The 17,920-nt window shown below is 41.3% G+C and overlaps 1 protein-coding gene and 1 long non-coding RNA gene across 2 annotated transcripts; one reads left to right on the top strand and one right to left on the bottom strand.

Moving 5' to 3' along the window:
• The first annotated feature begins 5,187 nt into the window (after positions 1-5,187).
• LOC124067425 lies at positions 5,188-8,287 on the top strand. The gene is made up of 3 exons (XR_006844753.1): positions 5,188-5,282; positions 6,954-7,026; positions 7,813-8,287. It is a non-coding gene; the product is annotated as an uncharacterized LOC124067425 (long non-coding RNA).
• Positions 8,288-9,327: 1,040 nt separating this feature from the next.
• On the bottom strand, positions 9,328-13,180 carry slc10a2 (solute carrier family 10 member 2). The gene is made up of 6 exons (XM_046404749.1): positions 12,602-13,180; positions 11,998-12,116; positions 11,764-11,852; positions 11,482-11,657; positions 11,099-11,256; positions 9,328-10,098 (listed from the first exon to the last, which is right to left on the bottom strand). The coding sequence occupies exons 1-6, from the start codon at positions 12,976-12,978 to the stop codon at positions 9,926-9,928; spliced, it is 1,092 nt and encodes a 363-aa protein (XP_046260705.1). The 5' UTR covers positions 12,979-13,180; the 3' UTR covers positions 9,328-9,925.
• Between the last annotated feature and the right edge of the window lie 4,740 nt (positions 13,181-17,920).

Consider the following 17,920-nt stretch of genomic DNA (forward strand, 5'->3'; position numbering starts at 1 on the left):
TCTGCGAAGGTAGTGATGCTGTGTTCACTGTCTGTCAGGAGCATGTAAGGTGTGATCACTTCTTATATTGACTGATCAGTACATTCACACACAGACTACTTATTCTCACATGGTATCAGATTTTAACTGTAAATAACCTTTATGACAATATTGTTTTACAGCTTTAAGTGTGACACTTCGGCATACCTGAGATCCTTCAACGTGTGCAGCAAGATGTTGGAGATCTTCTACCAGTCTGTTGTTGCCATATTCTTTGCCGTGGTGTGTTGGGGCAGCAGCATCAGAGACAGCGACACCAACAGACTTGATAAGACCATCAAGAAGGCTGGCTCTGTACTCGGTCTCAGGCTGCCGTCTTTTGAGACCGTGGTGGAAAGGAGGACGCTGAACAAACTGTCCTCTCCACCACACAGCTGACAGACAGCAGAGCACCACCTCCCACAGGCTGCTACAGCTCCACTGTCAAAGGGACAGATGCCATCACACTGTACAATAACAGCTAAACTCTGGTCATAACATACAGTCACTATGCACTTTATATGTTTTACACACTTGGTTCACTGCACCTTACTTTCTACTTTATTTTGCACAACATTACACTGCTTATTTGTTGTATATACAATTTTTTATATTGCTTTGTATGTTGCTATTTTTAACATATTTTGTATAGCTTATTGTGTGTAATGGTACTGCTGCACTGTAATTTCCCAGCTTGAGATCAATAAAGTATATCTATCTAACATGAATGTCCATCTGTCTGCACACGGACACATCTGCTGTTTCATCTATTTCTATACCGATCACTTTTGACTGATGAATGTCCCTTAATATGGGCTGCGGGAATATCCAACATCTCATCAACAATGCGGTGTCATCTGCAGTTTGTAGCCTTGCCAATCTGAAAAATAAAATGTTGGAAAGGTTTACACAAAGATACATTGAAATTAATATTATGTTATTTCTTCAACTAAATTTATGCTAAATATAATTTATAACAATCACATGAAACATGAATTTTTTTTAAGCGTACATGAAGCTTGTCGAAATAGCTGCAGCCCAACAGATTGGTCAGGTCCAACAAGGCTGGATAGTTGGTGTGATGTGCTGCTTCATGTTTGATGAGCCAGTATAAGCACTTGAATGCCCCATCAGGGCTTCATGCTCCAGGACAGTTACTGAAACATAACACATCATCAATATCAAGAAGCATGTTAATCTTAATTTTAAAAAATGATTTTAACACTTTACCTGCTTTACAGGCTGTTCTGTGATGATCAGATGCCATGTGTTGGTCAAGTTTGTCCTTTCTGTAGGACTGGCAGGGTAGTTAAATAAAAATTCTGGCCTGACCTTGCCTTGTAACCTCGTAAAAAAAAAAAAAAACATCCAATAAAATAAATCATCTATTCACATGGATGGACAATACAAGATAAGATTAAAAAAACATATGATTAACAACAACCAAATGCTTTCTTTTACTCAGTCTGGCTTAGTCAACACATCTCAGCATATCCCAAACTAAAGGACTAATCGTTTGGTATGCACACAGAGCACTAACTGTACTTAGCACTAATTGCGAATAGGTGGTCCCAAAGGCTAAACCTGGCCAGCTGGTTAATCAATCACTCATTCAAAAAATCAATGAATCCAGCATTCATTCATTCGTTCATTAATCAATTCACTGACCAAGCTCGGTCTTGTACAGCCATGGAGAGTATCTTAAGTCTGACAGCCACGTCGGATCAAAGCCAGACTGACGGTGCTGACCCGTCTGCAGCTTCTTACTACGTGTCTCGGTGGGAGGGCTGCAACAGTTTAGTACTACCGGTAGATGTGGCGACGTTAACCGGGGCAGGTGGTTAGCATTTATGCTAGCATCTGCCGTAGCGCTAACTGTGCTTCCCACCTCGCCACGTACAGTTCGTTTAAAAAATGCAGATTTTTTCTTTTTTTGGTGGGGGGGGGGGGGGGGGGCGGCGAACGTTTGGGGAACCTCCGGTCGTACATTAATACTTGGTTTGTTGTTGACTTTTTTACCGCAACGTCGGCAACACGCTCTGCCCTGCTCTCCGAGTGTAGGTGGGTGTGTCTGCACCGGTGTGAGTGCACGTGTGTATGTTGTGAGAGAGGAGCGAGGGGGGAGGCCCGCCCCTCGCAGAGGAGAGGAGGATGTGACGAAACCATAGCCACGCATTACACTCTGAAATGGCGCAAATTAGAGTTAGCTTTTTATTTGATAAAAAGAAGGCCGGTTATAGGCCCTTTCGATTAAAATAAAAATTAAACAATGGATTTTTCTTTTTAAATCTACGACTTGAATTTCTGGGTGGGGGTCCTGGTGGCAGGGCGGGGGTGTCTGCACTATAGGGGAAACACTGATATTCATTGTCCAGGTTCATCTGAGCTGCTTCAGTTTTAATCTTGCTGTGATGTTCTGTCATGAAAAGGATTCTTTAACATAAACTCACCTGGCTGGCCTTGCTGTTCTTCTCTTGACGAGGATGATGTCTTCCTTTTTCCAGGATCAGATTTCCATTAGACTTATACAGGCACTTCATGGCAGAAGATAACAGTGAGGGTGATGTGATGCCCGACCCTGAGGTCATCGAGGAGATCTGCAGCACAGCAGAACAAGTTTTTAATATTTGCTGCATAAAAACTATAAATACAAAAACAATGAAGCAGTGTCTAATTTACATTAATATTTTGTAAAATACTGAATCAAATACAGCTGTTGATTTTACAGTAAAGATTTGTTAAAAGAATCTTTTTTTTTTTTTTTATTCTACTTTTTGATTCCGGGACCTGAGTCCTAATTTCATACCATAAACATGTAAATGTGAGCTGGTATGACAATAAAAGTTCTTAAATCCTTCCTCCTGTAGAATTTACAAATTACTGTGGTCTTAACACATACAAGTTGTAAAGCAAATAGAATGATAACATAATATTGTTAAAATGTTTCCTTTTTTTAATCAGGTAGATGTTTATATGGAGATGGACCATATTACATTTTACAGATTCATATGTTATACTTTACAGATAAGAAAATATTACACATATACAGTATATTACATTATATTACAAATCTCTTTGTAAACAAAACAGAAGAAATATCTCGTGCTTCTTCCTCCACAGCGTGTTTCCTTCTGAAACTTTATGCATAAAGCACAGCCATTTTTCAGAACGTAGAAATTTTCTGTTTATTCTCAAAAGTAGCTGATTTTCAGTCTCGCCCTCCTGGGGCTGAAGACAAATCCTTTCCATTTTGAATGGCCTTTTGCAGGCTGCTGAAGCAGGTAGAGGTGTGTTCAGCTTAACAGACGACTGACTCCCACCCTCTGCACCGGACTCTGATCAGTCAGAGGAGTGTGTTCAGCACCGGGCTGCTGTCTCTGACCTGCTCCACAAACAGACTCAGGAGCTCTTTGTCCTCCTGGCCATTAGACTCTACAACACATCTCTGGGTGTTCAGGGGTCACGATCCCAGCGACAGTCTGAGCCCGAGTCACAGCAGGCGTTAAATCTGAGGACATTTATTCCACTATGCACCTGATCTATCACCTTACTGTTTTGCACAATTAACCTGCACTTTATAACTCTTTCGTGGGGGGTAGCAATATGTTTACAGTTCTGTTCACACTGTAGTTCTTGTCTTAACACACACCGTCAATCTGGTCGACCAGCTTTCTTTGCACTTTACTATACCTTATGTAGCATATGTTAGTTATTTAGTATATGTTTAGTTTATTTAGCATATGCTTAGTCTATTTTCCACTAACAGTGAGGCCTTGTTTGTCTGTTTGTTAGTTTACTTTTTGGCTAACCTACTGCTGTAATGTGTTACTGGATGCTTGGATTTTCCCTGGGATCAATAAAGTATCTAACTATCAATCTATCTGTCAATCTAAGAAGACCCCATGGTGTGGTGGGCTGTTTAATTGTTGTATGGTACGTTAAATATAAATTCACTTGCCAGGCTTTTTGTTCTTCTCGACGAGGATGATGTCTTCCTTTTTCCAAGATCAGATTTCCAGAAATGATCAATGAGGGGGACGTGATGGAGGAGATGAATGATGAGGTGGTGTCAATCACAGACGCCATCGGCATGCTTCTGGATGAGCCCCTCCGTATCACAGATGGCCCCACGCTGTCAGGTTTAATGCTCGACACTGAGGTGCAGTGCAGTGTTGAGCAGATGTTCCTCCAGCCAGTGCTCAGCGCTGTAAACGATGTCTTTGATATTACCTGTGAAATCAAGACACACAAAAAAAAACTGTAAAGTTAATAGTTTTTAGTTTTCCTGTGCTGCTTCATTTCTTAATCCACACACCAGTCTGTCTCTTCAGGTGTCATTTAACGCATCTTTAAACTCACAATGCTCAGCTAATTTCCTTAAAGCTGCTAGAAACATGGTGAGACTCCCCTTCCTCTTGTTGTTTATCCTATTTTTATATCTTTCATTTTTCTTTCTTAGTCGGAAAAGCTGCAAGTGCAATGTGTGTACGACACAGGATTTCCCTTCGGGGATAAATGCAGGAATTCTGATTCTGAAATCTGAATCTCTCTGCTATGACAAGGGGCTTAGGTGAAAAGTGGTTTGTTAGAGTATCCACAATCTCTTGGTACGTTTTACTGTCTGGTTTAGCTGGTTGCAGCAAGTTAAATGTCTTTGGGCCTAATACACTCAAACATGTGGGCACTTTTTCCATTAGCTTCCACAAACTAGCCAAAACGCTCCGTGTACGAGCTCCAGTTTCATCAAATGGGCCGACTGAGCCGATAACTCCCGCCATCCTGCGTCTGGTTACACAGCTTGTTCCACTTATTTGTACTGTTTTACTCTTTAGCTTTTACACTGTGTGGCATGAATCCCCTTCACCTTTATTTGTCGCTCCGTTCCCCGCGTACCTGGGCATAGCTCCCGAGCGTGGGCGCCGCCTATCACCTGGAGCTCCACGGTCCGCAGAAAACTCAAAAATAACACCGTCGGATGTTCGGACCTCCTCGTCGCCACTTTTGTTGTATTTCCTTCCGTTGTTTCGGGTAGCTAAGTCTAACGCTCAGGCGGTTCCCAGGAACGACACAATTTGTTAAACTTAGTGCACACCGGGTAGAGCTCATCGCACGCCGACATATTGGCGCACTAACAACATTACGTGTTTACGTCATGCGTAAGTACGTGTAACGGTTACTGCACCGTTGTGAGGGATGCGTTGTGTAATTTAAATGAAAAGACGACTTCTACTTCGACTTAATATCGACTTAACTCGATATTTAAGGTCAATCTCCTGGAAAAACGGGAGTAAAATATCTTACAGGCAGGACTGCAATAAGCTCCGTGACGAACACACACCAAAATACACAAACCAAGATTAGCCGCTATCGTAGCATTGAAGCTAGCAGCTTTCCCACAATGAGGCGCACTTGAACACATCAAAGTAAAATGAAACTTTTACGGGCTAATCAATATTACTTTTAAAAACATCAAGCCACCACATATGAATATTTGGATTTAAAGTGTAAAACAGTAAAGTTTCGTCCTTATATTAGCAGAGCTTATTACAACACAACTTACTCAGTGAGGTTCCCCTTCACAAGTCCGCAGGGGCTCCACGGGTGGGCCAGTTTACACTGTCCGTGGGGAACTGAACAGCTGATACATGCAGTCATAATAATATCTCAGTGGGAAGTGGAATAATAAGTTAATACCCCGTTACATACGGTTACTCCGTACAGACAAAATACATCACAAGTGTCGATTCAACTTCTCAACAGTAGACGAGTTCACACCGAGTTACAGAAGAGATCATGTTTCACTACATCGTTTAGTAAAGGTTAGCCTCTCAGATGTACGATGCGATATGTCTCTTCAGAGGCGAGTAGGTCTATATTTAACAGTAAAACAATTTTATAGATCAAATCGTGCAGTTCATTTACAGTAACGTATTGGGAGAAAAACACTCCTTCACATACAACTTTAATGGTGTGGAGTTATTCCATCCATCCATCCATTTTCTATACCGCTTATCCGTCAGGGTCGCGGGGAGCTGGAGCCTATCCCAGCTGACTACGGGCGAGAGGCGGGGTTCACCCTGGACTGGTCGCCAGTCAATCGCAGGGCCAACACACAAAGACAGACAACCACACACTCTCACAGTCACACCTAGGGGGCAATGTAGAGCAGCCAATTAACCTAATGTGCATGTTTTTGGTATTGTGGGAGGAAGCCGGAGAACCCGGAGAAAACCCACGCAGGCACAGGGAGAACATGCAAACTCCACATAGAAGGGCCCAGACCGGGATTCGAACCTGGAACCCTCTTGCTATGAGGCGACAGTGCTAACCACTGCACCACCGTGCCGCTGGAGTTATTCCACTATTGAAAAACCAATTTTCTCTTTAAGATGAAAGATGAAGATGAAAGTGACATATTTTGTCATTGGAGGGAACTCACTCCAACGAAATTTGTGCTCTGCATTTAACCCACCCAAGTGACGTGCACACACATACAGCAAACCGGGGCAGTGGGGGTTAGGTACCTTGCTCAAGGGTACCTCAGCCATGGACACCGGGACGGGGAATCGAACCAGCCATCCACCGGTTACGGGTCCGCTGATCCACGACTACCCAACAGGGTGACCTTCTCAGACACGCCTGCTGTTAGCGCCAGCTTTTCTGAGGCTGACAGAAAGACAAAGAAAAGTGGCTTCTGAAAAGTTCACAATAAAATGACCAACCGTGTGTCACTTTTCAGTACAAATGACGTGCAGCAGCGCCAGCCATGAGGACTCCGTGGTGGGGGGTCGGTTGATTAAATGTTGTGGGCTACGTTTCACAGAAAGAGCTCATGTAACCAAGGATGTGTCAGTCAGAACTGCATGAAAATTTGTATTGTTCAGTATTCTGACTTGGCATTTTTGATCCATGACTGTTTGTCTTTCCACCAACAGAAGTGTGAGGTTGCTCCAATTGTGCCGACTCTGACGAAGAGGAGAGGAAGTCACCAAGGCCTCCTCTGCGAAGGTAGTGATGCTGTGTTCACTGTCTGTCAGGAGCATGTAAGGTGTGGTCACTTCTTTTTTCATGTTACCTTTCAAAGACACATCAATACAGCACTGACCACCATCTGCTTTGTTCATTCAGAACAATTCATCATGATGATTTCAGTTAGAATAATCTGATCTTTCTACCAGCACAACTTAATCTGATTTACATGCACGTCTATGCTGAAAATCAGAAGACAGACTTTAAAACAGAAATGTCAGATACACACACACACACACACATATGTATGTATGTATATATATATATGATTTTTTTTGTTTGTTTGTTTTTTCTCCTAATTTAAAAATGTCTGCTGTGAAAAAGGTCTGACCAATTTTGACTCCTAATATCAGGACACATGTTGAAGCTATGACCAACATATATCAAAACATACTTTAAGGAGAAGGACATCTCTGTAATGTAGACATACATACATACATACTCTGACATCACCCATGCAGAAGAGGCCTTCATGAAGCAACACCCTTCACTAACTTCATATACACAGGTGTGTTCCTAGATAGACTGCCATGACATTATGTAGACACATTCTTGGTCCCCACATAATGAATTATAATCATGTTGGTAACAAAATACATGCAAAACAAATGACACTCTGATCAGCCTCAGGTATACTTTGTGCTTGGTGCAAATTAGTACACTTTACAGTGCTAATATACTCAGCTAAGATGGAAAAGCATATCTGTTAAAGAACATCTTAACGCCGCTCTTCTTCTTCTTCTTTGCCCCCGCACGTCACCTTAGCCTTAAAGCGTCTCATGATCTTCAGCACGTGTTTGACGATCATCTGAAGTCTGTGTGTGGAGGCCTGGGAGGACGACTCGCTTCCCTCGCTGCTGTTGGACAGCTGGGAGTCGGTATTTCAAAAAGTAAGTGAAGGCAGCAGCAGAGTCTCACCAGGAGGCGGGGCCAGCGTGTGAAAGGAAGGCTATTGGTGGAGCTCCCAGCACCTGGGTCAGCACTTCACTTGAGTCCCAGACAGCTGAAGTCCTTCATCATCACAGCACAGCACTTGTGTTCTTCGTGGTTTTGTGACCGCGGATGAGCTTTTTCTGCTTCGCTTCGGACTTCGAACAACTGCAAGCATTAGCTGACTTTACTTTATGACTGCAGAGCAGCATGTTTCTGACCTTGAACTGGGACTTTGTGTTCTGTAAATGTTGCATTTTACTGGATTATTATAGAACATGAAATTCTGTGTGTGCTAGCTGTTCATAAAGGTCATGCTCTCCTTCATGATCACGTCTGCATCAAAGAAGCACATATGACATGAAGGTGTAGCTTACAAATGTTCATGTGTTTATTGACTTGAACACCACTCATATTCATATCAAAACACAGATCATTATGACAAAATACAACAAAAGACAAAAACAAACATTTTTTGAGAAAAATACATTATTTCAGAAGGTACATTTCTAAAACAGAAAAGTGCAGAGGTTCTGTAAAAAAATGTTTCTTTACATTCAAGAAAAGCCATGAAAAATAAAGTTTGACTGAAACTTAATTTATTATTTAACTTATTATTTATTATGACACAACCAATTTGCTTTTCTTTTGTCACATTTGCACAATACAGAGGACTAAAACCACTGCGATTATATCCTCAGTATGTCCTCGCCTCTTCAGTTTGGACAGATATGCAAAACCAGCTTCATGTCTTTCAAAATGCCAAGAAACATTCTCCTTTTTAAGAACCTTAATTCTATTTAACCACGAGTGTAAATGAGGTCTAGAAGAACTGAAAGAGCAGAGAAGTCACAACAGACGTTTGCATCAGGGGTCCGAGAGCCAAAGCTGGTCTGCAATAACCACTGATTTCATCTGCTACATCACAATAGAGAATAACAGAACACGCAGCCTGTTTATTAAGGTGAAGTATTACAGTCTGTCAAACAATTATGAATGTCAGATATTAGTATGTAGCTGTGTTCCACCATTTAGTGCAAAGTGCAGTAAATACACTGTGTGAATGTGATCATGTGGTCAGTCCACACAAAGAGCAGTTTGAATCATAAGAGGATGTGAGTAAATGCACTGAAAAGCATTTCAGACAGAACGTACAGGCTAACGTTGTTTTAAATAACTTCGTATGAATAAATTAAGGACGGGAGGGCCTAATGTCTCACCTCTGAACAGTTTAACATGTTTCATGGAAGTCACTGCCCTCTGAAGTTAACCTCGGGCCAAATGGGGGAAAAGTGTGGGTGCACACGTCCAAAGTGCAGTCAGCTGAGACCACATGTGATTACAACAGCCTGAGTGAATAAATTGTTTTTAAAATCCAACTGAATATGTGTTAACTGAATATGTATGCTATTGCCAAATAACTGCCAGAAGATTGCAGTTACTGTAAATCATCTTGTTCTGATGTTCAACAGTTTTGCATTCAGCTTTCTTTCCCCATTTGGACTCCTCAGCCAACCAGGTTTTATATCTGGGAATGTCGAGCTTTTCTCCCTACATCCATATTCTTCTCCCTTAACATACTGAATAAATAATATTACTAATATTATTAATAATATTACCCCCCCTCCCCATTTACAACCTCTTTCATAAATAAGAGCTGAATATTGACTGACTGAATATAATAGTTTTAAATATTTTATAGATTGAAATATTTTTCCTTATGCAGGAACGATAGTCCATTAACTACTTCACCGCAAGACTCATAAATGTTCACGCGAGCTTAACATTGGGTTATTTATGATGCTCTGAATACAGTTCTGAGATATTGTTGCATGTTCTTCAAACTGATCTGCTTGCAGGTGTCTGGAGGTGGTGCAGTTTGAAGGCACGTGGGGCAGAGCCGTGAAATGATTCAAATCTGATTCCATACTTTCCCACCCTGCTAATCTCATAGCTGGGTGTTCTTATCCTTCTCTTCACTGTTCCCGTTCTCTTCAGACTCGAAGGCGTTATTTTCAAAGTAGCCCTTCACTTTTTGTTGTACACCATCGCCAGCTTCCAGAGATGCATTCTCACTGTCTGCATGAGCTCCACCGCAATGTTTTTTATACAGCTGGTAGCCTGCAGAGGAAGAAACATGGATTCAGAAACTCACTCATCTGGACCTTTTTGTCTGTCATTTGACTTGATTTTTGTCCCGCCACTTGACTATTATTTTTAGAGAAAACGAGAAACTAGAAAGGGGGATGATGAGCAGTGTGACAAATCAAGGCACTTGTCCATGCAAAAAAGGGGTGTATTTTTATTAAACTTATACTGCAACCCTCTCATTTTTACTGCATCGAAGTCAAGCCTTATTTCCTTGTGTGACATGGCACAGGAAAGGGCAGGCTAAGCTAGCAGCAAGCTAGCTTCTTATCACATATTATCACATATAACTTTGATCATTGTCCTTGAACTCACTGCAGCCAGGTTACGTAACACACATCCAATCAGATATAAACAGGTGGCAGGTGAAAATCAGTGACTTTTACTCAAATCCTGTACTCATGCATAATTTTGAGGTATTTGTACCTGAGTATTTCCATTTTCTGCTACTTTATAATTCCAACCTGCTTAATTTGGGGGGGTATTGTGCTTTTTACTCTCCTACATTTATTATAGTATATGTATTTTTTTTATACATATACTGAATAATGGATCCCAGAGGAGTTCAACACAATAGCTGACCAATCTCTAGTGTAGAACATATACATAGATTTAAATATATTTATACCATTGTGGGTGAATACTTGATTTTGATTGGCTGCAGGGTGTTCATTAAGTCCCAACAGTGGACACCTACTCAGGAGTTCCAGTCAAACTGTCTCTTACCTGTTCTAAATTAATACACCTCAACATTAGAAATAAATGCCATGAAAAACAATCTGAATTGAATTATACGCAATCTGAGTGTTGTCCTGCAGTGCCTCATCCTCACCACAGGATGGCGACAGTAACACACTAAGCTGCCTCCCTGTACTGCCGATAGATAAGAGATAATCTCTGCTCACTGTCCGCTTCAGGCTGCGGCTGACGGCGCACATGGACTATCGATTGCTTTGTGAAAATCAACGCTCACCTCCCACACATGAGACGGCCACCACCAGCTGGAAGATGCTGTAGATGAGGGGGAATGCAAACATGACCTCCAGCTCAGCAGGGCTGAAGGACAGCTGGACAATGGTGCTGCACAGCTGGGAGTTCTGGAAACCCGTCTCCAATGCAATGGTTCGACATCTGAACAAAGCAGGGAATCATAAACAATCTCCTCAGTGAGTGCATTTATTAGCAGGGATGTTTGCTGATGAAGCAGTGGTTTTACGCATTATGAAACTGAATTAAATTCTAATTTGGCAAAAGAAATTTAAACAAGTTAGGGAAATGTACAGCAATCAAGATACAGGCTTTTGTTTTTCAACAAAATTATGCTGTACAAACATCACCACAATGCTTTCACCCTACCTGTACCAGGGCTGGCCTGCAATGCGGGCCAGGAGGAACCCCAGGCCGAAACCCACAAAGGGGTAAATAGTTCCAATAATCCAAAGGGAGGGAGCAATGGTCCAGGAGGACTGGTAGAGAATCCCTCCAACCACAGCTATGATGATAATGAGAGCAAAGCCTCCAATGGATCCGACCTGTACAGGGCAGACACACAGGAGGCTTGTTGTTGGAACAAATCCCTTATAAAAGGTGAAAGGTTCACAAAAAATCAGCAGAGCGATATTGTTGTAGTTTTCCTACCTTGAGGATTTTTTTTGCCACGAGGGGCCATTTGCGCTTCACACAAATTCCCAGAGCAATCGGGATAAGAAGAGACACCAGAGTGATGCCTGGGGATACACACATTTCATATCATCTCATGCAGTGGGACAACAACATGTGTGGTGCTTTAAAATAAACCATCCTCATATTCATCCACATTATATTTTTTATTTATTTACTTCTAGTTTAAAAGGCCACTGGTGCTCTGCTTACCGATGCTGTCATATGGGATCTGGATGGTGCCAGTGGAAGTCCAGAGGGTGGTGTAAATGAGCAGACAAAGAGGCATCATCCCCAAGGCCATAATAGATGAACAAGCTGTCATGCTGATGCTGAGGATGGTCAATATGGACAGAGTTGATCAAATAAGCTTCTTTAATGACATTTCATTTAGCAAGCAGCTCTAAAAGTAAGTGGATGGTCTGTGATAGCTGATACCCCACTCAGGGATTAGCTCAGTGGGGCCCATTTTCACCCTGCCATGAGCCCTGCTGTGCACAGTACGACACACAAAGGGGCCCGTGAGGACCTCGAGGATGAGTCCTCACTTGCACTGCATAATAGCTTCATTAGCAACAATAACAATATCGCCTGACAGATACATTAGCAACCCAAATGGGCACACGTGTTTGGGTTCCATAAGGATCAATTTATCAAAATTTTTGCTCAGACACCCGGACACTGTTACGAGCATGTAGAACCAGGTTTTTCCATAGGAACTCCATATTTTGAACATAATCCCAAACAGGACAGTTTTCAGTCATCTAACCAACACGTCAACATCAGATTATCCGAGCTGGCCCAGCCGGTTTCTTACCTCAGGTCCATGTCTCCGTCCAGCCAGTAGCAGATAATGTTCGAGCCAGTGCCTCCAGGACAGCAGCCCATGATGACGATGACAATAGCCTGCACAGGCATGACATTGAAGGCCAGTGCCAAGGCAAAGGCTGTGAAAGGCATGATGCCAAACTGGCAGAGGAAGCCGATAAAGATGCCCCAGGGCCTCCTGATGTGGCCCCACAGCTTCATGGCATCCACAGTGCAACCCATGGCGAACATGACAAAAGCAAGCATTACAGTGAGCACTGTGCTCAACACCACGCTGAGCACTGCATTGAAGTTACTGGGAGGAACAAGGCAGCTTGTGCCCGAGCACACTGTGGCGAGAGAGTTGCAGTCAGCTGTTGTTGCCATTGTGGACCGTGTGATGGGAGAAGAAGAGAAAAAACCAGAGGCTCCTAATTTGACAGAAGGAGAGGAGAGATTCCTCAGAGCTTGTACTTTTTAGATTCCACAAGGGTCCAGTTCCTCCTTCTCTGATATCCTAGAAGATGACGGCGAGAGTGCAAAGAACCGCCCAGTTCACTGCTCTTTATGCCTAATGTGTTGAAGTCCCCCCCCCGAAAAAAAAACAGGGAGGGAAAATAGCTTGGCAAAAAAAAATCAAAAATTAACCAATACTTAATGTTTTATGGGGTCAGTGTTCAGAAGCACATGCATATAAAAGAGAATCATTCTGAAATGTAAAGTGTGATTTGACCATAACTCCAGCTTTTATTGCCCTTTGGCCTCTTTAAAACTTTATTGGACAACTACGCTATGCAGCATCATCACCCTTCAGTGCCAGTAAGGAGGGAAGTTGCTTGCAGTTTCCAAAGACGGGCACACCTTATATACACTGGCTATTCTTTACACAGAGCCATTAAAAATAACCCCACATGAACTCTTTTTATTATTATCATTATTATTTTAAACACAAAATCACAGGGTGGATGTAATAAGGATTCTCTGAATAGAAAAAGTCTCAACAATTGATTTAAAGTTGAATATGAAGCACAAAATAAATGACTGCTTAAGTTTTAGTTGGTTTTCCTGGTCCAGAGGCGCCAGAGGAGTACTACTCAGAGTACAGAAAGGTCAAACAGGGAACAGTTGTAAATATGCAAAAATGTGTGAGAGGACGCTGAGTGAGTTATAGGTTTAAATAGCTGAGACGGGAGAAGGCAGAAGGCCCAAATGTGCAGAAGGTCCTGAAGAGGCTGGACAGATCCACAAAACCTCACAGCTGTGATTTCTGCTAAAGGTTAAATACTGACGTGAAATTGCAGTTATTTTGTGTTCTGTATCTGGATTTAATTTAGTTAGTAGCTTAGTTTAGTTAGCTGGTAAAGATTTATTTTTTTAATTTGACTTGAAAGGTTGCCATGGTTTCCTGTCAAAGAATCTTACATATGCGTCTTAATTCAGTGCTGTAAAACAATAAAAAGGGTCCAAGTTGGAGGGACTGTTTTTATAGGCACTTTAAGTCAACATCTTGCAAAGGCTGAGTAACGAAACAATAAAAAAGTTAAAGAGTGATAAAATGTCTTTATGCATCATAATGTTCTCAGTAGCTTCGATGTACCTAGACAAGTCTGCTGGACTGGAAAAAATTCTTCTGTTTTAATTTCATTTAAATTTCTACAAAATTTGGTTGTTCTCACCTTCCCAGGATCCTATTGAAAAGTCTGCCTCTGTATGAAGGGGCAAATGCTTAATCCTTAAGTTAAAGGACAACCAGTCGACACCATCCAGAATGCATAATAACTATGTTTTTTGTTTTAACAAACAGGAGCTGCTCGAGTCACTCTGTAGCTGCATGTATGAAATAACGGTGTGGAGAACAACGAAGAGCTTTAAGAAGCTCTCCGGCCATCGCTCACATTTTGTTAAGGCTTAATCGTATGTAATAAAATGGAGTGAACACACTGTCCTCTGTACAGTTTAATGCAGTCTTTATAACCTTAAGTATATGCTGACTGTGGCACAAAAGTTGGCTTCAGTGAAGACTTTTAAACCGTGCAGTTTGTGGTGCTGTTACATTGGATGTAACTTGGCTGTTATTGGGTGGGCTACGATGGGGGTGGCTGCACTTCTCAGTGTACACATTTACATTAGACTGATGCTGAAACTGATATTCAATCATTTCAAAAATTATTTCTGGGCTATGACCTTTTTTTTCATAATGAACTGAAAGCTGTCAGTCATGATGTTTCTGCCCCTTTTATAGCATAACACAAACATAAAACCAAACTTATCAGAAAAATGCGCACATGAACAAACATCAGCGTGAACTACCTAAAACAACAGAAACCATCTTTGTTTACGTTTTTTAATTCAATGGATGGCCCAATGTCTGGCATTAAGTACTCTTAAAGATCTTCTCCAGATATGTTTTAAGAGATATATAAAACTACTCTGTCTAATGTGTTTTTTCCTATTAAAAAAGTTGAATTACCCAGTTAAAATTTTTATTGTGCTACAATAAGGTGGTTGATTTGGTCGATGTCACAAAATCATATCTTGCACACGTGTTAAATTGAACATTGAGGAAACAGACAAGGTCAAATATCCAAAGGAAGAAACAATAAGCAGAGCTTTAAGTCACCTCCATATATTTTTAATGTGATCAGGACAAGGCAATAAAGATGTCCTTGATATTTACAGTTATGCCCTGCAAAGGCAGCAAGTCTTATTAGCTTCTAGTAATTATACCACAGTAATGTCTCCAAATTTTAAAATGACACACGAGGTGCTCTTTGAAAAGCTTCATGTGGTGACTCACGTTCCCATAAAGGTGTGTATCATTCTTTCTGTTTGTAAAACAGTACTGTGGTATGACAAAGGGGACAGTGGAGGACTTAAAGTAGCTCTTCAGAGGGAGTCTTATCATTCTTTATCTGTCCAACCAGCTTTTATCTCTAACTGTCTATCTGACTTGTCCTTCATTCAGGCCATAGTAAATCTTAAGTGTCTTTCTGCTCTTGACGTGTCAATGAGTGTGTGAGAGTTTGTGTCATGTCATAGCCTTTATCTCATTTGATCTGATAGCAGATAACAATCAGATCTGATAGGTCCGTGTTTTATGTCACTGTGCTCATGCTCCAGTGTAAAATAAAGAAATGAAGATAAGACACTTTTGACAAACTGTCCCACTGGTGAACAAGAGGACTGAGAGGAAAAAAAATGAAAGAGGATACAATGAGGTTTTGACTGACCTTGACACCCTCGCTGACTGGCCTCTATAAAAAAAAGTTTACAACCAAGCATCTGTTGATCTTTTTAGTCTCACTGTTTTGTGCAGACCAGAGTTGACTTCCGCTCAAAATAGTTCAAAATTAGCTCCACAATGAGTCATAATAATCTACTGATACCAGCTATTGGGACTAAACTACAACAGCAAATGAAATACAGAGAAGTTTTTACTAAATTACAGCACTTTTGATAAAACAAAAAAGAAAAAGAAACTTTAGCCATTTTATGTCATGTTTGCTCTCCAGTCAGAGGTGGTTACAATACATGACAATATTGCTTGTGTAATTACAGGATTGCAACAAATGACTGTGTAATAAAGGGATCTTTCTGTCAATAAAATAAAAAAGAAAAAATGCACATATTTTATATTTTCCCACAGCCAAAGGAAATGTATTCAAATTGCTGCTCTGATTAAGCTTTGCCGAAATTCAGTCAGGAAAACTACATTTTTACAGTCTTTTCCCATGATCTTTAACAGTGTCCTCTCTCTGTTGTCACTCAGCTGTCATTTCAGCTTTACATCAGTCCACAAACCACCTACACCCCTCCGCCACCGTCTCCAGGACGTCCACAGTCCACCTTCATGAGCAGCACCAGTCTTCACCACATCACCACTGTCTTGGCTCCAGGACGAACACTTCTCCATTATTTCTCTGGGCTCAAAAAATTCTCTATACTCTATGTGGCAATTTGAGAAACAAAGACTACTCATATATTATATTATTGCAAGTAGTTACACATTGCTGAAGTGAACAGCTGCTTATGCACTGTGAGCAGGTAGGCCTGCTAGCAGTTTCAAGCCATTAGTTTTATGTGGGTCTTAAAAACCAATCGCAAGTTCCTCTCAAACAGAGGATGGTTTTCAAGCAGTCCAACATAACAATCTAATCCCAACAACCAATCACAGGAAGCTCACAGACAGCCAAACACAACATAACTGTTGTCATGACACAGAACCAAAAAGGGTTCTCCTATGAGACAAGCTGACAAACCCTACATGGTTCTAGACAGCACCTTTATGTCCCAACGTTTACTTTGACATTATACAATATGAATGGTATGTAAGGCTTAACCAAATTGCTTCAATCATTTTAACGGCTAAGCTACATGGTTTATGCCGCTGCTTAGCGTCTGCGTCGGACAACTCTCCTACGTCTGCGAGACGGGAGGGACCTGCGGCCCCCCCTGCGCCTGCGAACGGGTCGAACAGCCAGACTGCGTCTGCGTGGCATCGTCATGAAACAATAACTCTTTGTGTCGGGGTTCTATTTATAAACTTTCTCGCAAGGATATATGACGTCACAATTCAGATTCGTGACCAGTTTTAGTGGCACTGCCTTCTAACTAAAACAGCCAATCACAGCCTGGGTGGTTTTCAAGCAGTCGACGAAACAAAACACAAGCGGTTTTACAACAACCAATCACAGGAAGCTCTCAGACAGCCAATCAAAACATAATTGTTTTCTGACACAGCACCAAAAAGGGTTCTCCTATTAGACAAGCTGGTGAACCCTATAAGGCTCTAGGTAGAACCTTTATGTCTCAAAGTTTACTTTGACATTATACAATATGAATGGTGTACAGTGAACCCTCGCTATATCGCGCTTCACTTATCGCGGCTTCGCGTTTTTTTTTTTACAGTGCTTATATTTTCCGCGCTTTTTTTTTTTTACAGTGCATTGTGCTCTGAATCCTAATTGGCTTCGGGGCTTTACTGTATAGAAGTGAAAAAGTTGATATTGTTGATATTGACAACTACCCATAACAATGTTCTTCTCTCGGGGAAAGACTCCTGCGCAGCCTTCCGTGGAAAAAGACGCTACAGCGCAGCGGAGTCAGGACGAAGAGGCACAGCTGGACGGACTGTGAAATACGCGTGTGCGAGAATAAATCCTGTTTTATATCATAGTTTTTGTTAAAAAAAAAAACGTTAATATTTGTATTTCTTAAACACATTTTAGGCCTGAAAACAAGTTTTGATGTTTTGTTTCATTCTATAGTACAATATTGCATTGTAAAATAATAGTAAAAATAAAGATATCTACTTCGCGGATTTCACTTA

Source organism: Scatophagus argus, chromosome 11 (assembly GCF_020382885.2).
Source record: "Scatophagus argus isolate fScaArg1 chromosome 11, fScaArg1.pri, whole genome shotgun sequence".
NCBI classification, from domain to species: Eukaryota; Metazoa; Chordata; class Actinopteri; family Scatophagidae; genus Scatophagus; species Scatophagus argus.